Here is a 26,714-nt window from a genome sequence, read left to right as displayed (position 1 = left end):
TCTCTAAAACAAGATGATCAAGACGTGTCATATTAGGCTTATAACATATACTATGGTGGTCTTCAACCAAGTTTGTTTTTCAAATCATACACATATGGTCAAACCTGACACCTCCTAAAAGGTTTCCCTATAAATTACATCACACAGTTAAAAGAGTGTAAGTACAATAGATTACATTAGTCCCATGAAGTAGCATGCATAGCAATCTGGTGGGTACAATGTGAAACAATAATTGTCAATTATAGGAAATTTTGATTTAATAACACGTATTTCATTAATATGTATTAAATTGACAAATTTGTTGACAGTTTAGTAATCATAAACCAATCTTGTCACCTTCCACTCTGGTCATTTATTAAGCTTATGTAACACTCTAAACAACTTTTTTATGCCCCCTTTCGAAAAAAAGGGGGCAAATAGTGATCGGACTGTGCGTCTGTCCGTCTTTCTGTCACACTTTGCGTTTAGGTTTCGAAAAATGCTCATAACTTCTATGTCCCTTGAGATATGACCTTCATATTTGGTATGCATGTGTATATGGACAAGGCCTTTACATAGGCACACAAATTTTGACCCCTGTGACCTTGACATTTAACTTAGGGTCCGCGTTTTGGTTTCGAAATTTGTGTTAAGGTTTCGAAAAATGCTAATAACTTCTATGTCCCTTGAGATATAACCTTCATATTTGGTATGCATGTGTATATGGACAAGGCCTTTCCGTACGCACAAAAGGTTTGACCCCTGTGACCTTTACCTTGAAGTTAGGGTCCGTGTTTAGGTTTTGAAATCTGCGTTTAGGTTTCGAAAAAAGCTCATAACTTCTATTAAGCGTTTATAGGGAGCATAAGTCATTCTATGGTGACAGCTCTTGTTTTTTTGTGTGTTTTTTGATTGCTTAACCCTTTTTCCTTAAAAACTCAAAATACTGCTGTTAATTAATTTATTACAACTATAACTTTTTTGTTGAATGCTCTTGTAGAATTTGCATACCCTAGTATATAATGAATCAAAAGTTAAGTTGTTTTTTCTTCAAAAAATGTTTGAATTATTGTCTTGACTTATGAGGCAGTTCAATTCAAATAGGCCATAGCTCCTTATTGTCAAAATTGAGACATTTGGTTATAATTGAATCAACATTTGACCGCATGGCATGACGACTTAATAGCAAAATTGAACTTGTTAACACTCTAGAGGCCACATTTACTGTCCGATCTTCATGAAACGTGGTAAGAAGATGTATTCCAATAATATCTTGGACGAGTTCAAAAATGATGCCGGTTGGTTGAAAAACATGGCTGCCAGGGGGCGGGACATTTTTCCGTATATGGCTATAGTAAAACCTTCTTAACACTCTAGAGGCCACATTTATTTTCTGATCTTAAGAAAAGTTGGTCAGAAGATTTGTCCCAATAATATCTTGTTATCTCAGGTGAGCGACTTTGGGCATTTCAGGCCCTCTTGTTTATGACTAGGTCAAACTATGGAGCAACACCACTTATTTATGTGCAGTTATTCATGACTAGTCACCGCAGTCAAGCTATGGAGCAATTCCACTTATTTCTGTGAAGTTTTTTTTATGGCAAGTCACCACGGTCAAGCTATGGAGCAATTTCCCCAACCCCCCCAATTTTTTTTTTAAACATCTTATAAATAACCACACACCACATTATACCCCCATCTCACCCCACCCCCCTACCCCCCCCCCACCCCCCCCTCAAAAAATAAAAATTAAATTTTTTAAACGTCTAATAAATTACCACACCCTACATTATACCCCCCCTCTCACCCCCCAACCCCCTACCCCCCCCCCCAAAAAAAAATAATATTTTTTTCAAACATCTAATAAATAACCACACCCCACATTATACCCCCCTCTAACCCCCAACCCCCCCTACCCCTCCACCCCCCCCCCAATTTTTTTTTTCTAAACATCCAATAAATTACCCCACCCCACATTATACCCCCCCACCCCCCAAAAAAAAAAACAACAACATTTTTTGTTTAAACATCTAATAAACTACCCGACCCCACATTATACCCCCCCCCCCTCTCACCCCCACCTGATTCGCTGTTGGTGTCCCCATGATTTCCAAAAGAATGAAAAATAAACAAAAAGAATGACATACATTTTAACATTTAGTTCATGCCCCTATTTAGTGGTATAAGTTGAACCTTAGTTAATATAATATTGAGAACACATTTATTCTCAAATTTAAAGTATTTATTAGAAAAATAAAAACTAATTTCCCGATTTTAGTCAAAATGACTTGATTTTTCCAATTTAACAGGCCTTATCCTCCTTCCCAAAATGGAAAAATATGGTTATAGCAAAGAGTGCTTGATAATAGGGAATAGTTCAGGCATGTATTAAAGGGTTTTATTTAGTTTTGAAGCAAGTGGATAACTTAAAAAAGGGGAAGAGTCATCAAATTATAATTGTTGAGTTTCTTATTAGTTTTTAAGACTACTAACTTAGTGTTATGGCATATTGTGTAAAATTGCAAGGTGGTTTCACTGCCTCTCAGGTGGGAATGAAAGGCCAGATACAAAAGACTGCAAAAAGTCTGCATGTACAGTAGATACACTGTGTATATTTTATTTAACCGAGTTTTACCAAGACATATTGAAGAATGGATTTGTAAGATAGTAACAGTTTCCAGTGGAATGAACATTTTTACCCGCAACGTATGCCAATAGATGACTTTTAAGTTTTTATTATTGACTGGAGTTTGAAATTCTAAACTAAGTAACCATGTTGAGATCATTGTTGAGATTATTGTAAATCATTTAACAATTGCTGACCTTTCAAGTAAATCATTATGGTTGATTAAAAAAGAATTTGAGCCTTGCTCTTGGAAAATGGGGCTTAATGCAGATTAACAGGTAAATTTGGGAAGACACGGCTTAATGCAGATTCACAGGTAAATTTGGGAAGACACTTTATGCTTTTATGGTGTATTTTGTTTAAAGGAAGTAGTTTCTTAGCGAAAATGCAGTCTAGGCGTAAAGTGGTGTCTTTAATAAGCCTTTGCGGACTGAAGGGGCTAATATGGGATGGCACTTTACGCACACCCATCGACTGAAGGGGCTAATATGGGACGTCACTTTACGCACACTGACTGAAGGGGCTAATATGGGACGGCACTTTACGCACACCGACTGTAGGGGCTAATATGGGACGGCACTTTACGCACACCGACTGAAGGGGCTAATATGGGACGGAACTTTACGCACACCCATCGACTGAAGGGGCTAATATGGGACGGCACTTTACGCACACCGACTGAAGGGGCTACTATGGGACGGCACTTTACGCACACCGACTGATGGGGCTAATATGGGACGGCACTTTACGCACACCGACTGAAGGGGCTAATATGGGACGGAACTTTACGCACACCCATCGACTGAAGGGGCTAATATGGGACGGCACTTTACGCACACCGACTGAAGGGGCTACTATGGGACGGCACTTTACGCACACCGACTGAAGGGGCTAATATGGGACGGCACTTTACGCACACCGACTGAAGGGGCTAATATGGGACGGCACTTTACGCAGACCCATCAACTGAAGGGGCTTATATGGGACGGCACTTTACGCACACCGACTGAAGGGGCTAATATGGGACGGCACTTCACGCACACCGACTGTAGGGGCTAATATGGGACGGCATTTTACGCACACCCATCGACTGAAGGGGCTAATATGGGACGGCACTTTACGCACACCGACTGAGGGGGCTAATATAGCACGGCACTTTACCCACACCGACTGAAGGGGCTAATATGGGACGGCACTTTACGCACACCGACTGAAGGGGCTAATATGGGACGGCACTTTACGCACACCGACTGAAGGGGCTAATATGGGACGGCTCTTTACGCACACCGACTGAAGGGGCTAATATGGGACGGCACTTTACGCACACCCATTGAAGGGGCTTATATGGAACGGCACTTTACGCACACCCATTAAACCATGTTTTTATAGAGCATGGTTCATATTTTATTATTTTATGTTATAAAGAATGCCAGCTATATTGCTCTGAGAGATATATATGTGTTCATAAATGTTTTTCATATGCCAGGTGTTCATGACCTGCTTGACACCGTGCCAACAGACAAGCCTCCAGACGTTGAGGAAGGTATGGTGGTTTCCCAATCAGGTAAGAAGCAATAAATACTTATGTACTTGCGCCTCATTCTGGTGTCACTGGGCTTAATACATGTGTGTAAAGTATCACCCCAAATTAGCCTGTGCAGTCCACACAGGGTTATCAGGAACTACTGTGTGCTTAGAGGGTATTTTCTTTTAGAAAAAAAAACTTCCATTAAACAGAAAATTAAATTTCCTTAAAATGTTGTCCCTGATAAGCCGGGTTACAGGGTATTATCAGGTAATGAATAGCAATGGGGAAATGTAAGTATACAGTAATTGAGTCTGGTTGATACAGATGTATTTCAAATTGATCGAGTCCGGATTATGAATAACTTTGCCTGAAAGGATTAAAACAAATTTTTTTAATGTCTTTTCGGCCATTTTTATGCCCCTAGATCGAATGATCGGGGTATATTGTTTTTGGCTTGTCTGTCTGTCATTGTATGTGTCTGTCATTGTATTTGTCACAAAACTTTAACCTTGGTCATAACTTTTGCGATATTGATGATAGCAACTTGATATTTGGCATGCATGTGTATCTCATGGAGTTGCACATTTTGAGTGGTGAAAGGTCAAGGTCATCCTTCAAGGTCAAAGGTCAAACAAAACATAATTTCAAAGCGGCACATTAGGAGGGCATTGTGTTTCTGACAAACACATCTCTTGTTTCTTGAACAGTCTTAATGAACCAAATCACGTCAAAAAATAAAAGTAAAAAAACTTAAGGAGGGGGCTGCCCTCCCGAACCCACCCCTAACGGCTCCGGGGCGTCTGAAAAAATCCTGTGGGAAGCACTGCCCTGGTCTTTCACTATGATACAAAATGTAATTATTTTGAAACCAAGTAAAACTTTGGCTGCACAAGCAGGATAAAACTTTAAAGCATGTACATGTTCCTTTATTTATGGCATTTCACCAATCTAAACTGTTTTCATATAAACACATTCCCATGTGTATAATCGCTTTCCTTATTAGTATACAGTAACAAAAGTCGTCTCTTAAAGGCCAAAAGGTTTTGTAGATGGCATATTAAATGTATGTTGGGTTTCTTCATAAATCCATCAATTGGGGTCGAATCATCTATAAAGTCTAATATCGTTAATAACTTTTATATTGTTCGCTGGTTTACTATGGGCTTAATATTGTGTGTTTAACATCAAATGGCGACCCTTTACCAATTTTTTTTTAATTATGTCTGTGTGGTCGAAATTTGCCCCGCCCTATGGGTTGTATAATTTTGTATTGACTTGTAAAAAGAAATGCCTTTAAAATCTTCTCTAAAACAAGATGATCAAGACGTGTCATATTAGGCTTATAACATATACTATGGTGGTCTTCAACCAAGTTTGTTTTTCAAATCATACACATATGGTCAAACCTGACACCTCCTAAAAGGTTTCCCTATAAATTACATCACACAGTTAAAAGAGTGTAAGTACAATAGATTACATTAGTCCCATGAAGTAGCATGCATAGCAATCTGCTGGGTACAATGTGAAACAATAATTGTCAATTATAGGAAATTTTGATTTAATAACACGTATTTCATTAATATGTATTAAATTGACAAATTTGTTGACAGTTAAGTAATCATAAACCAATCTTGTCACCTTCCACTCTGGTCATTTATTAAGCTTATGTAACACTCTAAACAACTTTTTTATGCCCCCTTTCGAAGAAAAGGGGGCAAATAATGATCGGACTGTGCGTCTGTCCGTCTTTCTGTCACACTTTGCGTTTAGGTTTCGAAAAATGCTCATAACTTCTATGTCCCTTGAGATATGACCTTCATATTTGGTATGCATGTGTATATGGACAAGGCCTTTACATAGGCACAAAAATGTTGACCCCTGTGACCTTGACATTTAACTTAGGGTCCGCGTTTTGGTTTCGAAATTTGTGTTAAGGTTTCGAAAAATGCTAATAACTTCTATGTCCCTTGAGATATAACCTTCATATTTGGTATGCATGTGTATATGGACAAGGCCTTTCCGTACGCACAAAAGGTTTGACCCCTGTGACCTTTACCTTGAAGTTAGGGTCCGTGTTTAGGTTTTGAAATCTGCGTTTAGGTTTCGAAAAAAGCTCATAACTTCTATCAAGCGTTTATAGGGGGCATAAGTCATTCTATGGTGACAGCTCTTGTTTTTTGTGTGTTTTTTTATTGCTTAACCCTTTTTCCTTAAAAACTCAAAATACTGCTGTTAATTAATTTATTACAACTATAACTTTTGTGTTGAATGCTCTTGTAGAATTTGCATACCCTAGTATATAATGAATCAAAAGTTAAGTTGTTTTTTCTTCAAAAAATGTTTGAATTATTGTCTTGACTTATGAGGCAGTTCAATTCAAATAGGCCATAGCTCCTTATTGTCAAAATTGAGACATTTGGTTATAATTGAATCAACATTTGACCGCATGGCATGACGACTTAATAGCAAAATTGAACTTAAATCCATAATGCACAATAAGCACAAACCACTTATATTTTATATAACAATTGAGGCTAATATTAAAGATTAACCTTTTATCACTTAGATACATATTTGTATGCATTTGTAGTCCCTTAGAAAGTTAAATTTAATTGAAGAGCTTTCTTACTCAAGTCAAATTTTGGTTCGTATTTAACCCTTTACCACTAAGATACGTATTTTGAAGCATTGAAGCATTGAAGCGTTTGTTGTACCTAAGAAAATTAAATTTAATTAAAGACCTTTTTTTTATTGTATTCAAGTTTTAAAGGCTTCATTTCCAACCTTTAGCTACTGGTGAGCAGCAAACACCATAAAACCTGAACAGAATGCGAGTTACTTGCAGACTGTTCTGGTTTTATGCTGTTTGCACATAGCCATTTTTACTTTGCTTCTGAGTGAGAAACTGGGTTAATGATCCCTCTTCCAAGCTTTAGTGAAGGATGAGGGACATTATTTATAGTAAAGCCGGAGGCTAGAGCATGTATTCTGAGCATATCGGGATGACGATATCGAGTGATCCGCATTTTAAACAACGCGCTTAAAACACCACGTGACTCTCCTACATACTCGGATGTTCAACCCGTTTTTACCATTCTTTAAAACTGTTTTGTTGCTTCGAAATCGTACAAGATCACGAAGGGAAGGGAAAAAAGAGTTGATCAAACTGCAATCAACCAAAAATTTAACTATTAAATTATATTCTGATAATAAATAATGTAAGTTCATAAAGAAGGGTGGGAGTATACATGCTATAGCCTCCGGCTTTACTATAAATAATGTCCCTCATCTTTCACTAAAGCTTGGAAGAGGGATCATAATTTTCCGTAAAGCCTACGGCTTTCGCATGTATACTGAGCATCTTTAAATCAAGCAACAAAACTAAACACACACAATAATAGCTGTTAAGTATCTTTTACTAAAGAATTATAAACTTAATAAACGAAAGTATCTGTGTCAAATAATAACAGACACTTCTATCATAACTATCATTATCAATCGTTATAGATTAAATAGTACAGTCAGTACAGACACTTTCACAGCAGACTCAACCCTGTTAAAACAAATCGACATATCAGTTCAGATACCAAATCTTCGTCAACACATTTCATTGCTTGTTAGAAGTAATTACTTACTACCAAAGACAGCAGCATTAAATGACACAGATTTCTCTTCTACAGTTCTATCATAGAATTTATAAAAGTTCTTATCAGATTTCCGCCCTGCAGTTTTCAAAATAACCTTTAAGGAACACCCTTTATTATACGCTGCAGATCTAAACGAATGAGCCTTAAAAATACCAATATCTATGCCGGAAAGTTGTAAAACTTCCCAAAGCTACCTAGCCACAGTACTAGTGGTGACCGTCTTATAGGTTACATAAGACACTTACAAATTTTGTGCCTTTAATAATGCGATATGTGATCAAGATAATAAACTGATAGGTTGTCTTGTAAGCATGGTAATTGGTTGTCTTGTAAGCATGGTAATTGGTGTTGGTGCTTCTTATCCATGTGAACCGGGTTCTTTTTCCACTTCCGGCGCATATTAGTTTGTTGGTGGTCACCTTAATGGACAGATTGAGTTTCCTCCAGTTTCTCATTCTCCTCCCTACAGCACAAGACCACTACAATATTTCTCATCACGAAAATGTTCTAAAACTAACTGATAATTATTATGCTTATTAGTGGTTTTGAGATGATTAGGAAACACAAAATACACCTTATTATTACTTGTCTCCATATAATCTAAGTTAAGTGACACTAGAGTCTGAGCCCTGGGGGCGCAAAATAACGCTATTAAAGCAGACACCCAAAGTGTCAACATTTTCATAGATAGCTTATTTAATGGATACAAAGTCCGCAAAAACTTGAGAACAGTACTCACATCCCATGTGAACCTATATCTAGGAAGAACTGGGCAAGTATTAAATATTCCTTCCAATCAAAAATACATTGGAAAACCACATATTACCAAAAATGGCAATTTCTGCAATAGCATTGTCTTATGAGTATTTAACACTGAATAAGATTTCTTATCCTTATGGAGGTCATAAAAATAATATACCACTGCACCTTCAGTCGTTTGAAAGGGACTGTAAGCCCTTGAACCACACCATAAATACCACTTTTTCCAGATCAAACTATATTGTTTCCTTGTCCCTGGTTTCCATGCTGACAGGATAATTTCTGCAGCTCCTTGTGAAACTCCTTCACTCGACAACGATTGCCGGATACAGTCACCACGACCATCTTCAATGAACGACTAAGGGGATGCACCATGCTGTTGTGCGGAAGAAACAATAGGTCCAGATGTCACGGTAACCTGACTGGCAAAGAGATTATATTAGACAATACCAATGGATACCATGATTGACTTTTCCAATCAGGACAAACTACTGTTCTACTTCATCAGAAATAATCTTATTGACTATTTTGCCACTCAAATTAAATGGTGGAAAAATGTAAGGCTTCATTCCACTCCAAGACATAGAAAAAGCATCAACGCCATAAGACCCTGGTTCTTGGAACCATGAAACAAATTTATCTAATTGTTTATTAATCCTAGACGCAAAGAGGTCTATGTATGGCTGAAAAAAGTGTCTACAAATTCTAGAAAAAATATCAGGTTTTAACATCCACTCCGTAGAGTTTGAAATATTTATAGAATATAAATTTGCTTTTATATTAGTCTTTCCTGGAATATGAATTGCTGAAATAAGTATGTTTTTTGTCTAAACACCAATTCCAAATGCGTTTAGCTAGGCTATCCATAGGGTATGAATTCATTCCTCCCATATCCGTTATAGAAGACACAGACGTAACAGTATCACTTTGTATCTGAATGTGAATATCATGGTGAGAAGAAAATAAGGATTGCAAAGAATAAAAGATGGATAATAACTCCAAATAATTAATAGAACGTATGCGCTCTTCTTCAATCCGTCTACCATTTGCATGCTGTTCACCCTCCGCAACGTAACAACCACATCCTTCCAAAGAGGCATCAGTTGCTAAGTGATACAAAATATCCTTTTGTCCTATAGACTTTCCATTTCTAGAGACTGCATTAGTTATCCACCATTTTAACTCGTCCTTACTTTCATTACTCAACTCTATAAAATTATCAAAGTCATTAGTATCTCCAAGCCCTTTCAACTTATCACGCACTTATTAACTTCGATAATACAAAGGCGCCTCCAGAATAGCAAAAGATGCATTAACTAATCTACCTATGAAGGAAGCAATTTAACGTAGTTTCACATGCCTTTTATGCAATAAAGTTTTAGCATCAATCACAATTTGTCATCTGTTAAAAACACCAAAAACCGGACAGAATCAATAACAAAACCAAAAAACACTATTTTCTGCGAAGGTTGTAATACAGATTTATCATAGTTTGTAGTGAATTCAACGTGTCCAGAATCATGTTTGAATTCTGTAAACAGGTTTCCTTAATTTGATGCATATTAATGGAATCATCAATATAATATGAGCACCTGATTCCCATACATCTAAACCAAGAATGTATTGGGCGTAAATTTTTTGTAAACAGCTTTGGTGCTCAGGGGCCAAACCAAACAGCAAGCATACAAACTTGTAGAGAGTACCATTGAATCTAAACTTCAAAAACGTTTGATCATTTTCATGTATAGGTACTGAAAAGTAAGCATCCTGCAGATCTATACTTGTAAAATAATCATCCTTCTGAATGAGATCTAAAACCATTTTAAACGTGTCTTGTTTGAAGTGCTTATAAACTATAAATTCATTAAGATATTTCAAATTGATTACCAGTCTATACTTCCCATTAGTTTTAGGCACTATAAAAATAGTAGAAATAAACTGATTGTCTTCATCACTTGATCGTACGATCGCTCCTTTTTTAAGTTAAACATTTACTTCCTCATTATCAATTTGTAATTGATCAAGACTAAATGGAATTTCATTTGGAATAATATTCTGAACCGGTAGAGAATGAAATTCAATTTTATAGCCTGAAATAGTTTGTAAAATCCAAGAGTCTTGTGTAAATTGCTCCCATTCTTGCACATGATACTTCAATTTTCCCACAGTACTCACCACTAGTTTTTTGACTGGTCAGCCATAGTTACAGTAGCAGTAGGGATAGTAGATCTCCATCTTCTAAAGGCACCGAATGATCGAGTTGCCCCTCTGTATGAGCCCCTTTGAGGGTAAGGTGTGAATCTCATGGCATGAGGAGGTTCAAAACCTCCAGAGAAGGAAGTAGGATGAAAACCTCTACCGCGAGAACCTCTGAAGGGGGTCTTGCATAGTACCCTCGCCCTCGCATCCTCATATCATTTCACAAAGAAACACCATTGTTACAATTCTTTATTTCCTTGATTATGTCATCACCAAACAACATTGATGAAACTGGTGTGTTAACATTATACAGGTTTGAGTACTTCTTGTTTATGTTTGGTCTTATCATATACCTGCGTCTTAGAGACAGATTATATTGTACTTGGCCCATAATGGTCATGATATCTGAGACTAATGTCTTAGCTTCAGGACTACTTTCAATCTGTGTCTTCAACATATCAGCCAACTTAATAATAGGCACAATTCCTGTTGCTGCCAAATTTTGAATCTCAACCATGCCCCGATCTTGTGACCTTGCCCTTTTGTCTAGGACTTTCCAAATTTCATTGTTTTCCAAAGGGGTACCAAGATACATACAATTCTCTGGCAATGTATACTTATTAACAATTGAATCAGTGTCACACTGAGCAGAAAAAGCAGTGTTTATCAAATTTGCTAAGGATTGGGGAATGGCAGCTCCCTTTTCAGGTGCCCTTAACTTGGGCAAATCCCATAAATCCTCTGAGGCAGGATCATCATTTTTACCATCAAACGGGACTGCTGCGAACTCAGCCCCAATGTTCTTATTATTATTGTAATCTAAATGAACATCATTGTCACTATCATCCTGATTAATTTGCACAAGAACGTTTGGTAAATTGTCTAAATTATGCCCATACTGGATCATCATTTTCCGTGACCACGTCATCGGAATTTATTCCAAGTGCTACTTTTAGATTGTCAATATCTTGCTTGGACAACTTAGAAAAATCCAACACATTGGAATTTGATTGTGAATTTGTGCACTTGCTGCTCATAGAAGCTGACGACATATTTATGTCAGTCTTTTTTACTTTACTCTTTGAATTAGTTGCACATTTTTGGTTGGCACCCTTTGTGCCAACAACTGCATTGCCTTTCGTTTTATTTATAACGACAGACTTTAATGTCTTTTTGGGAGCGACAGGCGAAACACACTCATCAGACCCGAAACCCGAAAATTCCGAGTCTCCCGCTAGTGAAAGCTCGTCTTCCATTTTGGCTTAATTACCACCAAACAAATATATAACTAGGACTACGTCCTTAGAAAGGCAGTATTAAACAAGAACACATAATAAATGAGATCAAATTCAACATGTTTTACATACTTGTAAGCGAACGAACCACTCGACAACACGCAAAATCGAAGAATGGTAAAAACGGGTTGAACATCCGTGTATGTAGGAGAGTCACTTGGTGTTTTAAGCGCGTTGTTTTAAATGCGGATCACTCGATATCGTCATCCCGATATGCATAGTATACAAGCTCTAGCCTCAGGCTTTACGGAAAATAATGTGATTAGGAATTTAACAAACACAGACGATTGCCTTTTTTGGAAGTACATAATGTTCCTTTATTTGTCATTTGTTATTTGAAATGTCCTTTTCACTGTAAAATGTTCAATGGTTCCTTAAAATTTTGGCTTTTGTCGTATATTTACTGTTTTGTAACATGACCAAGTTCAAACAACACTATGTTTTAATTTCAGGATACAAATCAATTATTGTTGATCAGATATTTTAAATATGAAAACTAGTTAATTCTAATGAAATATTAGTTCGAAATTAAGCACACACAGTGCTTTTTGTTACATTACCACGACTGATGATGGCATAAGTAGGTCCATACAGCAGATACCTAGTCAAACATTGTTTGCATTTTGAGCAAAACTATGGTGCTTTTGATAATAATTTTATAAAAGAATCATGAATAAAAATTAATTAATAATTAATTTGTTAAATTGTTGTAAATTAAATGTTTTCATTTTATTTTCTATTTACTGGTAATTACAAAATTAGATACTAAACTGATGAGCCGTATACTGGCTCTTTTAAACCTCAGGTGGTAATTTAACATTCGGTGTTAAATTAAGTTTGGCATTACATTTTAAAAATTAAGTTCTGGGTGGAATGTGGCATGCCAAACAAGTCAACCCTTTCACACTTAGAAACTAAGTAAAAATGGCTATGTGCAAACAGCATAAAACCTGAACAGCCTGCAAGTAACTTGCAGTCTGTGCTGCTCATCAGTATCTAATGGTTGGATCTGAAACCTTTAAAACTTGAATTTAGTAATAAAGGTCTTTAATTAAATGTAACTTTTTAAGTGACTACAAATGTGTCAAAATATGTATCTACGTGGGAAAGTGTTAAAATCACTTTTATTTAAAGATGTGAATTTCACCAACTGTGGAAAACTAACAGTTCATAAAAACTATTCCAATATTTTTAGGTTCACTCAACCAGACTATAGACCTATTACTGCCAGATTTATAATATTCCCATCACAAACCACAAAGTTTACTAAAACTAGTGCGTATGTAGTCTGAAAACCAGGTTACTGTGATCCGACCCCGCATTATTTAATTGTATTAAAGTCCAACGGATATGCTTCATAACAACCTTACTCGAGGTTGTGACAAATGTGTCTTCACATTTGGAAGTGTTGTTTAAAAAATATGCTCTTTCATATAAAAAATATGTCTATTAATAAAATAATATGCTATGACCAAAATATAAACATAAACTTTAAAAAGAAGAGGACATGTGAGTCTCGTTCTTGAAAAAAATGGGTTTAATACATGTGCATGTGCATAAAGTGTTGCCTGTGCTCCTTTGGCCTTGACTGGTATATTTTTAAGAAGAAACTTCCATTAAACAAAAAAATACCATTAAAGGGAAAATTTTTGTACCCTATTAGCCTGACACTTTTCACACATTTAAGCCCTATTTTTCCTGAGTGAGTCTATTATACATTTTTGGGTAGGGATCAGTCAGCTATGGTTATGCCTTGAATTCCAAGTGGATGTACCGGTAGTTGATGTACCACGTAATGCAAGTGTATAAATTATGTACAAAAAAGGATAAAGTGTTATCTAGTTAAAGATGAGTAAAGTTAACAAAAATTACCATGATATGTTAAAAATGTAGTTACGTGTTAAACTATACATACTTCAGCTAACCTGGTTCAAGAAATACTCTTAGGTGACTGTATCTGGTATGTGGCTGGCAGTTGATGTTTCCAACAATTAACTTGAAAAATGTCTTACTCGTTTTGAGGAAATTAAACTACTTTATTCTGAATGCATAGGGTTAATTCAAGTACTAGAATATTTCAAATTATTTAAATTTATAAAAATACCCTATATGAATAAATTGAATTATTTTCAAATATATTGCCATAGAGGATTTATCAATTTTTGCCATGATTTTTCACAAATAATCCTTGATTTATTCTGGCAGAAAATTCTTCAAATTATTAGATTTGTTAAATGACACAGTTATCAAGGTGCATGCATGTGGGCCTCTTGACAATGTTTGACAGAACAATTAAAGAAAGCATTGGAACTCTTCTTATAACGAAACCACTACAGGTCTATTTAAAAATTAGCCTGGCTCTGGAAAAATTGGGCTTAATGCATGTACGTCATCCCAGATTAGCCTATGCAGGCCGCATTGGCTTATCTGGGACAAATCTTTCTGACTTCACTGGATTTTCACTGAAGAGGAGAATTCTTTTAAACGAAAAATACAATCAAAGTGGAAATTGTCATCCCTTATAAGCCTATGTTGACTGCAAAGGCTAATCTGGGACAACACTTTGGCACATGCATTAAACCCCATTTCCCCATAGCAAGTCTCAAATAATGTTACACAATCGGTTCTTTGGTCACAGGTTCCTCAATCAAAATGTATATGTGCTCAGGTTAGCCCTAGCTTATTACATAATTAAAACAAATAACAGGTTTTAATAACCTGTTAAATTATATTGACTGCTTATTTTGTCCATTGTAATCATCTGCTGTAAGAACTAAACTTGGAACAAATATGAACTTAAATATTTATAATACTCTAACCTGTTATTATGGCACCTTCTATTCAGATGATTGATCAAGTGCCATATTGGCTGTCTGTAAGTAGATAAAAATGATAATTGTTCGTAAGATATGTTTTCAGCAACAAGGTTAAAAATGTGGAAATAAAAACTAGACATTGCTAGTTGATTTAAATGTACGTCTTTAAACAGATAGAAATAATAATGGTTTACAAGATATGTTTTCATCAAAAAGGTTTAAATGATGGAACTCAAAACCAGACTTTGCTTGTTGGTTCAAATGTTCGACGTTAATTGAGGTCTGGGTATAAATACGGCCAATAATTCGCTGAAATGAAGCCAGATATTTCCAATGAACCGTACAATTTCTATATTCATAGTTATATTGAATTGTTGGATTAAAGGCATTCAGTGTAGAGCTTTAATATCAAAGAAAGTAATTCTTATTACAGAGAGACATGGTGTTATGAAAAACGTTTTCTTTACACTGAGAAACATTTAAACATTTTAAAGCAAAAAGGACCTGTGTACACAACAGTCAAGAAGTAAATTTAGTCGGAAAAAGGGAATATATTAAAGTTTTATTCGCGTGTATATTTTTTAAGTGTTCAACTTCATTAAGGATGCATAAGATCAAACAATGGTTCAGTAAGTCTTTAGTACTTAAAATAAACTGAGCCTTGATATTTGAAAACAGGGCTTAATGCATGTGCATAAAAGTATCAGCCATGAATAGCACAGTCAGGCTAATCAGGGGCAAACTTCTTTTAAAATGGATTTTCATTTAGAAGAGACTTCTTTTAATGAAAAATTCCATGAATGTGGAAAGTGTCGTCCATGATTAGCCTATGTGGACTGCCAGGCCGTTTCTGCTCCATTTTGGGAAAACGCCACACTGGAATTTTGGAAATTTCGCGTCATGGAAAACCCCATTTTGGGGAACAAATTAATCGAAAACTTGGCTCACTTGGGAAAAATAATCGCATGTGAATAGTGCTTCTTATATTCCAAAGAAGTCTTTAACTTATAAATAACGACTATTTTGATAACATATGATTATTATTAAAATTTTACAAAATATTATGAACATGATTGATAAGTGCAGGGCAACATATAAATTAAAATAATGCAATATTTTTCTATTTTCTACACTGGATAAGGTTAAGTTATTTATTTAAAGATATAAAAAAGGAATTGGTAATTTGTTTTCAATTGGGAAAAAAAACAACCAGATTTGCATTGGGAATGGGGACGATATTCGGACTCGTGGCATAGGGCGGAAAAGGCATGACTTCACAGGCTAACCTGGTTTTCCTAGAGTAAGGCTCACATGGAAGTGCTATTTAATTGAGATACTCTTGTATTGAGTTTTTTTATACACACAAGATAATTATTATTATTTATTTACTTTTTTAAGTCTATGATAAGGATTTGACGTTTAGGGCATAGCCAGTCGACCCCATAGGCATGATATAAAAAAACTTAACTAGACGACCCATATAAGATGCTAAATGCAAAATAACAACCATCTGCACCTTACAGTTGCAAAGATTATTTATGTTTGCATGACATACTTACAAGCAAAACGAGTAACCTTATGGCGATGCCCAATTGTAACCCAGGGGAATGATTTGAAATAACTTGGTAGAAGGAATACTGTTGCCATCCAAATATGAAACCCATACAATTAGTATCTTCATCTCGGAAACTGCAAGGGTTAGGTGTTAAATATTTGGTGTGTAACATTAAATGGTGGCCTTCAACAAAGTTTTCCAACAATGCCCCATGGGTGAACATTGGGGGTTATATGTTTTAATTTTATGTATATATTGAAAACTTTTGCAAATCTACCTCTGTTAAATTGCAAGGCGGGGTTGTAAGGTATATGTCATGTAATATGTTATGGAGGTCCTCTACCAGGTTTGATCAAATAATCCACGTGGGGCAAAACTGTCATTGTCCACGGTTCATAAGGAGTTAAATAGTACATAATTTAAAAATATTCTCTTGAACTACACTCTAAGGTGTTCAATATTTTGTTTTGAAGATCACGCATTGGTACTCTACCAAATCGTTTCCAATCATTTCACTGCTTCAAAATTGATCACCCTAAGGGGTTAATTGATTATCTAAAAGATTTATTGTGAACCATTTTTAGCTCGACTATTATATATGAAATATATATAGTGGAGCTATCCTACTCACCCTGGCGTCAGCGTTAGCGTGAGCGTGCAAATGTTAAAGTTTGCGTACTACCCCGAATATTTCCTATGTCCCTTGACATATTGCTTTCATATTTTGCATACTTCTTTACCAACATGACCCCAACCTATAAACAAGAGCAGACAACTGTATCAAGCATTTTGACAGAATTATGGCCCTTTTTCCACTAAGAATATGCATATTATTGATAAATTTATGTTACAGTTTGCGTACCACCCCAAATATTTCCTATGTCCCTTGACATATTGCTTTTTAGCTCGACTATTATATATATAATATACACGTGTATATAGTGAAGCTATCCTACTCACCCCGGCGTCGGCGTTAGCGGGAGCGTGCAAATGTTAAAGTTTCCGTTCTAACCCAAATGTTTCCTATGTCCCTTGGCATATTGCTTTCATATTTTGCACACTTCTTTACCAATATGACCCCAACCTATTAACAAGAGCAGACAACTGTATCAAGCATTTCGACAGAATTATGGCCCTTTTTTCACTTAGAATATGCATATTATTGATAAATCTATGTTAAAGTTTGCGTACCACCCCAAATATTTCCTATGTCCCTTGACATGTTGCTTTTATATTTTTGCATACTTCTTTACCAACATGACCCCAACCTTTAAACAAGAGCAGACAACTGTATCAAGCATTTCGACAGAATTATGGCCCTTTTTTCACTTAGATTTTCTATGTTAAAGTTTGCGTACCACCTCAAATATTTTCTTTCATCCCTTATCCCTTGACATATTTCTTTTATATTTTGCATACTTCTTCACCAACATGACCCCAATCTATAAACAAAAGCAGACAACTGTATCAAGCATTTTGTAAGAATTATGGCCCTTTTCCCATTTACAATATGCATATTACTTTAGTTGCATTGCCATTACTTCTTTATTTATGATCAGATTTTATTAATACTTTGACAAAACAACACTTACCTGAATACCACAATGGATTCCAGCCATACAATACCCCACGCCCCAACCCAGAATCCCTGCCACCCCCCCTCCCCCGCCCCACCCCCCCTCAAAAATGTTTTTTTTCCTTTTTTTATCTTTGAAAGATCATCCAATAAATGATCACACCCCACACTTTACCCCCCACTCACCCCCCCTACCCCCTTTCCCAAAGAAATAGTTTTTTTCCCTTTTTTTTATTTTTGAAAGATCGTCTAATAAATTATTGAATATGAACAATTTCCCCATGATGGCTTACGTTATACTGTCAAGCACTGGAATAGTCGAGCGCGCTGTCCTCTGACAGCTCTTGTTTTAATCGTCTTCTCTGTAATTGCAAGGCATAGTGTTTTTCTTTAGCTCACCTGATTGCTCAGGTGAGCTTTTGTGACCGGTCTTTGTCCGTCGTCTGTCCGTCCGTCCGTTAACATTTGTTCGTAAACACTCTAGAGGCTACTATTATTGTCCGATCTTCATGAAACTTGGTCAGAAGCTTCGTCCCAATGAAATCTCGGTCGAGTTCGAAACTGGGTAGTGCCGGGTCAAAAACTAGGTCACTAAGTCAAAACAAAAAGAAAAAAACTTGTAAACACTGTAGAAGTCACATTTTATGCCCAATCTTCATGTAACTTTGTCAAAATGTTTGTCTTAATCATATGTTGATTGAATTCAAAAGTGGTTCCGGTCGGTTGAAAAACATGACCTCCAGTTTTTCTTATTTGGCTATAGAGAAACCTTATTAACACTCTGGAAGTCACAATTTTTGCCCAATGATCATGAAAGTTGGTCAAAACATTGGTTTTATTGATTTCTCGGACGAGTTCAAAAATGGTCCAGATCGGTGAAAAAACATGGCCGCCAGTGGGCGGGGCATTTTTCTCTATATGTATATAGTGAAAACATGTCAACATTTTTGGCCCAATTTTCATGAAATTTTGTCAGAATTTTTGTTTCCTAGATACGTGAGTTAAATTTGAAAATGGTTCCGGTTTGTTGAAAAACATGGTTGCCAGGGGGTCGGGGTAGTTTTCATTATGTTTATAAAATAAAAAGGCTTGTAAACAATCATGAATTAAGGTCATGTATCATGCGAGACAACTCTTCTAAATATTGCATTTAAGTTAACAGTAGTTACTCCCCTTTGATTATTAATGTTTTCATAATAATACAGGGTAGTTGGTTGTATCATTTATGTGTTAATTGTTATTCGAGGTTGAATGTTTTTATGCCCCCTTTCAAAGAAAAGGGGGCATATAGTGATCGGACTGCCCCTCTGTCCGTCTGTCTGTCTGTCCGTCTGTACGTCTGTCCGTCTTTCCGTCACACTTTGCGTTTAGGTTTCGAAAAATGCTCATAACTTCTATGTCCCTTGAGATATTACCTTCATATTTGGTATGCATGTGTATATGGACAATGCCTTTCCATACGCCCAAAATTTTTTACCCCTGTGACCTTGGCCTTGAACTTAGGGTCCGCGTTTAGGTTTCGAAATCTGCGTTAAGGTTTCGAAAAATGATCATAACTTCTATGTCCCTTGAGATATAACCTTCATATTTGGTATGCATGTGTTTATGGAAAAGGCCTTTCCATACGCACATTTTTTTTTACCCCTGTGACCTTGACCTTGAACTTAGGGTCCGCGTTTAGGTTTCGAAATCTGCGTTAAGGTTTAAAAAATGCTCATAACTTTATGTCCCTTGAGATATAACCTTCGTATTTGGTATGCATGTGTATATGGACAAGGCCTTTCCATACGCACACAATTTTTTACCCCTGTGATCTTGACCTTGAACTTAGGGTCCGCGTTTAGGTTTCGAAATCTGCGTTTAGGTGTCGAAAAATGCTCATAACTTCTATGTCCCTTGAGATATAACCTTTATATTGGTATGTATGTGTATACGGACAAGGCCTTTCCATACGCACAAAATTGTTTACCCCTGTGACCTTTACCTTGAACTTAGAGTCCGCGTTTAGGTTTTGAAATCTGCGTTTAGGTTTCGAAAAATGCTCATAACTTCTATCAAAGCGTTATAGGGGGCATATGTCATCCTATGGTGACAGCTCTTGTTTTTAGCTCACCTGATTGCTCAGGTGAGCTGTTGTGACCGGTCTTTGTCCGTCGTCCGTCCGTCCGTCGTCCGTCCGTCCACATTTGTTCGTAAATACTCTAGAGGCAACATTTATTGTCCGCTCTTCATGAAACTTGGTCAGAAGATTTGTCCCAATGATATCTCGATCGAGTTCGAAACTGGGTCATGCTGGGTCAAAAACTAGGTCACTAGGTCAAAAAATGAAAAAGATTTAAACACGGTAGAAGTCACATTTAATGCCCAATCTTCATGTAACTTTGTCTAAATGTCTTTCTTAATGATATGTTGGTTGAGTTCAAAAGTGGTTCCGGTCCGTTGAAAAACATGGCCGCCAGTGGGCGGGGCAGTTTTCCTTATATGGCTATAGAGAAACCTTGTAAACACTCTAGAAGTCACAATTTTGGCCCAATCATCATGAACGTTAATGAAAAAATTGGTTTTATTGATACGTCGGTCGAGTTCGAAAATGGTCCGGATCGGTGAAAAAACATGGCCGCCAGTGGGCGGGGCATTTTTCTCTATATGTATATAGTGAAAACATGTGAACACTCTAGAAGTCACATCTTTTGCCCAATGTTCATGAAATTTGGTCAGAACATTTGTTTCCTTGATACAAAAATGTTTCCGGTCAGTTGAATAACATGGCTGCCGGGGGGGGGGAGGGAAGTTTTCTTATATTTTAATAGTAAAAAAAGCTTGTTAACACTCTAGAAGTCACATTTTTTTCCCAATCATCATGCAACTTGGTGAAAAGATTTGTTTTATATATATCTCAGATGAGTTTGCAAATGGTTCCGATGGGTCAATAAACATGGCTGCCAGGGGGGTGGGGCAGTTTTCCTTATGTGACTATATAGAGAGAAACCTTGTGATCGAACACTATAGAAGTCATATATTTTGCCTAATCATCGTGAAACTTAGTCAATACATTGATTTTATTGATTTCTTGGACAAGTTGGAAAATGGCTCAGATCGGTGAAACACACTTTTTAGCTCACCTGATTGCTCAAGTGAGGTTTTAGGATTGGTCTTTGTCCGCTGTCCGTCCGTCCACATTTGGTTTGTAAACACTCTTGCATTAACATTTCTCAAGCATTCTTTATCAAAGTTGCTGAAAGATCTCAGTCAAGTTTGATGATGAGCAAAATCAAATAATTAATGCCATAATTATTACCATTAGATTGTCCAAATTTTCATTAATATATCATACAAAATCCTTGTAAGCAAAGTTTGATGTTTGGTAAGGGGGGTCAACTCAAAATATAGGTCACCATTTCAAATCTTGCAATAACAAAAATACTCCCTACGCCAGAGTTTTGGTTCAATAATGATGAAAATTGACCAGGATGTTTGTCTGGTCAATATCTAGGTCAGGTTTGACATTAGGTAAAGATTGAATGAACCGACTCCTCTCAGGTGAGCGAACTAGGGCAATCTTGGCCCTCTTGTTTGACATTTCACATCATATAGTGGTCCTTTGCTAAGTTTGTTGCATTCATAATTTTGTGGAGTACGCCTCAAGGATGAAATGATTTGTTTAGACTTATATAAGAATGATTTCAAGAATCGTCTCCTCTGAAACCGCAAGTCAGGGTTGAAGTAATTGGTGTATAACACTGTATAGTTTCTTCCTCTTAGTTTATTTATATCATGCAAGTGCTGTCAAAACTTTCCACGCCAAAGGCATCGCATGATTTATAAAGATTTGCACATATTTAAACATATTTATATCTGTATTTTTACTTAAATTTCTCAGGTGAGCGATCTATGGTCTTAAAGGGACCTTTCCACGTTTTGGTAAATTGACAAAATTATTTCTAGAGCTTTTTAGATCCAATGTTTACATTTCTCAATATAAAGCATAATGACAAACTGCAATACATGCCAAACTCTGTGAAAAGGTCTCTTTAAGGCCATATTGTCTTAATTTACGACTTATGTTGTTTTGTTACAGCAGTCAAGTCGGACTATGAGTTCGCATCAGGCAAAACATGTGGACCAACGAGATTTAATACCAACTACTGTTTTAAATTTGGAAGCGGAACTGATTTCACAGAGGGTACCATTGAAATGCATGGCCCTAATATGGTCAAAACAATAACCCATACGTGGAATTATGCTAAACTGGAGTTAACTTTATACAACCAATTTTTTGTTAAACCAAAACAAGGTAAATTTGCTTTTTTTGGTGACTCCGGATCGCCTGTGTTTGTGAAAGAAGAAGGAACTGATGAGCCTGTGTGCATTGGGCTTGTTGCAGGAGGTTTTACTAATGGAGGACCTGTCGTTGTTACTCCTATTACAAAAATTCTAGAAGAGCTCCGTATATCTCAACTGAAAGCATTTCCTCAAAATGTTTATATGCAAGAACTACAAGAGATAAAATCAACTCTAAGTGAAGTGACAAAAAAACTAAATGTATTCCAAGAACAATTTGAGGAATTAATAAAAGAAGTGAAACAAAACAATCAAAAACATACAAAATAAAATGAATGTAAGAAGCCGCCGATTATTTCATGATTGTGTAATGACATTAATCCGTATTATGCGTTATTATGTGTTAAAGCCGATATCGACAAGCTTACTCGCATTTGTTGTGTTGTAACATTGTGTCTCAATTCAATCCCGATTATGTCTCAATTGTGATACATCGGCTATCTCCGGATTCCTCCGCAAGATAGGCCTCGTGTATAATGGTCACCATCTTGGCTTGTCTTACTGCTTTACTACCCAAAAGGTTATCAGTCTTTTGTTACAAGGCCGTATACGCACGCGTTTAACTAGCGCCATACTTTCTACTGAATCTTTGATATAAAGACCTCTGTCAACGTTCATTTGCTACTTATTTTGACCTATAAGCCGTATCATTTCCCTTTTCAAATTACTTTACCACGGTATTGTCATCTTATGAAAATGAAATTGCAGTGTTAACAAAACTATCCAAACAGAAAGTGAAACTAAATACATTACGTTTTGCGATAGAAACACTAAATTTGTCCAGTTTTACTGGGTTGATTATGTATTTATGTGTATGTTATAATGGGGTGTATTGATTGCTAATATAACCAGAATTTAAAATTATCATTATTATTTATACTAAAATTATCATTACTATTTGTTTGAGCTAATATTTGTAAATTATCATTACTATTTGTTTGAGCTAATATTTGTGTATTTTTATTCATTATTTATTATTTTTAATGATTGTCCACATGTTCTTGATTCAAATAAATTGCATTAATAAGGGGTTGATATTTCAGCATTAAATGATGTTATATTTTGTTTATTCATTTTTAAGCATATAGTGTATGCATACATGTTTTTCATTTGCAAACAATGGTTCTAACAAAGTATACAGGAAAAATGCCTTATAATGTTTTTATCCTCCGCCATAGGCGGAGGGATATTGTTTTGGCGTTGTCCGTCCGTCCTTCTGTCCGTCCGTTCGTCCGGAGCCATATCTTGGAAGTGCTTTGGCCGATTTCATTGAAACTTGGTATGAGTATATATATGGATAAGAGGATGATGCACGCCAAATGGCATGGTACACCATCTGTTAATAACGGAGTTATGGCCCTTTGTATCTTGAAAAAAATGCTTTTTATTATAAGCTTACAGCTTATCTCCATTAACACATGAGCGTGAGCCGTGAAACTTGTCATAGTTGTTCTCAATCATCTGGGGGTGCTTCACATTCAACACCCGTAATCCTAGGGGCTAAGGTCAAGGTCACAAATTGAGGTCAAAGGGCATTGTCCATCCGTCCAGAAAACTTGTGTGTCCAGAAGCATATTGGCGGGGGGTATCAATTCAACGAATTTGCTTGTTGATCATGGTTTGTAATATTTCTATCATTATGTTTTCTGTTATATTTCATGAATGATCTTATAAGATTGAAAAAGAAAATAATAATAAAAAATAATATATGAAATGATAAAATAACATCAAGTGAATAGTATATAAGTGGACAAGCATTGTGAAAATTTAATTCTATTCCATTTTTGTTCAAAGATATGCAATGTATCATTACTGAGGGCTATTTGTTTCTCAATCTGGATTTTTAGTTTCAGACTATGTATACAACAATTAAAATTTAGTATTTGTTTTCTGTACGTCATGTTAAAGATAAAATATTTCAACATAAGAATAAAATTCACAATATTATTACCGTCTATTTATTTTAATGAGTTAACATCAAAAATAACATTTAAGAAGGATAGTTTTACGTGTAGCTGTTGTTTTTCTAGAAAGGATGTCAACTGATTCCAAATAGGTTGGATGCATTTGCACATATTTGTGACTTGAGTCCATGCTGATAGTATATTAGATATAAATATTTTTAGACTCACTAGTGTTGCATTCAAAATGTAAAGACTCACCACATTTGGCAAGTATATTTTGACAAAACAATGCCCATTTACTCTTATTTGTGGTATCTAATATACGTTTGACTCAGCTGGATTTGATTGAACTTAGGAACTAATAAATGTCAGTCATTTGGAGAATCCCAGATCTACATGTTTTATTTATTGTTTTCGTTTAATTTTGTCGGGTTTTCTATCCCACAAGAAGTCAAAAATAGACATTTTTATATCATCGATGAATTTATTATCTGGGTTTGGAAGAACGGTTGGTACATATATTATGTTCCGTAGTGCAAATGTTTTTAATACAGTTATTTTTCCAATCAAGGTTAGTTTTCGCTGTTGCCATGATTAAAGATGGTTTTTTTTAGTTTCTGTAGTTTGGGTAATACGTTTTTCAATATTGTTTCATTGTCATTTTTTGCGAATGTTATGCCTAATGTTGATGCTTCATTTGATGTCGAATTGAAGTTCATTTCCGTTTTAAGATGAATGTTTGTATGCCAGTAATTACCTAAGTTTAGCACAGTGCATTTACAATTGTTTAGTTTTAGTCCTTATACGTTTCCAAACAGGGTAAGTGATTCTATCATATAACAAATAACAAAGATGAGAGTTGACATCCCTGTCTTTACACCCCTTTCGATATTAAAACTTTCAGAAAAGAAGCCATTGTTTTAAACAAATTATAATTACACTACTTATGTCAGTTTAAAAAAGTTAAACCCATTTTATCATATTTTCTCCAAAGTTCATTTTCACTAAACTTGTGAACATAAAGGCATGATCGAGTGAGTCGAAAGCTTTTCATAGTCTGCGAATAACATAAGGCCCGATTGTTTTGTGTTGTTAAAATAACCCTGGTGTACTTTGTCCAGGGTTTTCCATGGAAATCCATGGAAAATATGAGGCTGGAGTATTCGGACTAAGTTTCCAGCCTTTTCCAGCGTCAATATTTAAAAAAAGGGTGGAAAATTGTCCATGGTATGTGGAAATAGCCTGGAATAGTTTCCATGGTTTTCCAGGCTCCCTGGAATAATTACCATGGAACAATTTCCAGGGTTTTCCAGCTAGCATGGAATAAATACCGTCCGAATACTCCATGTAATCTGGAAAACCATGGAAAACCATGGATTAATTTCCAGGGTTTTCCAGATTACATGGAGTATTCGGACGGTATTTTTTCCATGCTGCCTGGAAAACCCTGGAAAATGTTCCAGGGTTTTTCGATGTTTAATATTCCATGGATGCCTGGTATAACATGGAAAATTGTCCAGCGTTTACCATGGTCACTGAATAGAAAAAGAAATTTCTGGTCTAAAAACAATATTCATGTATTAAATGAATACAATACTCACAGCTTAAGTAAATCATAATTTAAGGTTAGATTAAAACAAAACAAAAAATCAACATAATGCCTTAGTTTTTTCGATGTATTATTTTGTTCACAATTCATCAAAATATAACATCAGATTACAAATTGTGTTACATTTATTTAACAAATTATTCAGATCAAACAAGTGTTGTTTAATACATGCTTACAAAGCCTCTAGGTCCATTATCATAAATCAGGCCCTTACATAACAGAACAGGCGCTACTTTAAAAGTTAAAAATTATAATGCAACCTTCACAACATGTATTCAAAGTAACAAAATACAAGCAAGTCAAGTAATATACAGTAACAATTCACGAACCCTGTACAAACGATATACAAGAAACAAAATGAAAAATTTAAGTTATTTTAGCTGCTTCATGTATGTCACAATATATGTAGCTGCCCATGAGCACAAGGATACTATTTTTATGTCCCCCACTATAGTAGTGGGGGACATATTGTTTTTGCCCTGTCTGTTGGTTGGTCTGTTGGTTGGTTGGTCTGTTGGTTGGTTGGTTGGTTTGCGCCAACTTTTAACATTTTGCAATAACTTTTGCTATATTGAATATAGCAACTAGATATTTGGCAGGCATGTGTATCTCATGGAGCTGCACATTTTGAGTGGTGAAAGGTCAAGGTCATCCTTCAAGGTCAGAGGTCAACTATATGTGGCCCAAATCGCTTATTTTATGAATACTTTTGCAACATTGAAGATAGCAAGGTCAAGGTCATCCTTCTAGGTCAAATATATGGGTCAAAATTGCTCATGTAATGTAACTTCTGCAATATTGAAGCTAGCAATTTTATATTTGACATGCATGTGTATCTTATGGAGCTGATCATTTTGAGTGGTGAAGGGTCAAGGTCAAG

General features: G+C 35.9%; 1 protein-coding gene across 2 annotated transcripts in view; it reads left to right on the top strand.

Annotated features, from left to right (window-relative positions):
* The window catches only part of LOC127867433 (uncharacterized), a 68,514-nt gene extending 44,246 nt beyond the window's left edge, over nucleotides 1-24,268 (top strand). For both annotated transcript variants that reach the window (XM_052408581.1, XM_052408580.1), the window contains 2 exons: nucleotides 4,092-4,169; nucleotides 22,059-24,268. In XM_052408581.1, coding sequence (XP_052264541.1) covers nucleotides 4,092-4,169; nucleotides 22,059-22,591 — 611 coding nt within the window. In that variant the 3' untranslated portion in view covers nucleotides 22,592-24,268. The remainder of the gene's footprint in view (nucleotides 1-4,091; nucleotides 4,170-22,058) is intronic.
* Nucleotides 24,269-26,714: the final 2,446 nt, after the last annotated feature.

This window comes from Dreissena polymorpha, chromosome 2 (assembly GCF_020536995.1).
Source record: "Dreissena polymorpha isolate Duluth1 chromosome 2, UMN_Dpol_1.0, whole genome shotgun sequence".
Lineage (NCBI taxonomy): Eukaryota > Metazoa > Mollusca > Bivalvia > Myida > Dreissenidae > Dreissena > Dreissena polymorpha.
The sequence above is the reverse complement of the archived record's forward strand: the minus strand, read 5'-3'. Positions and strand labels throughout refer to the sequence as shown.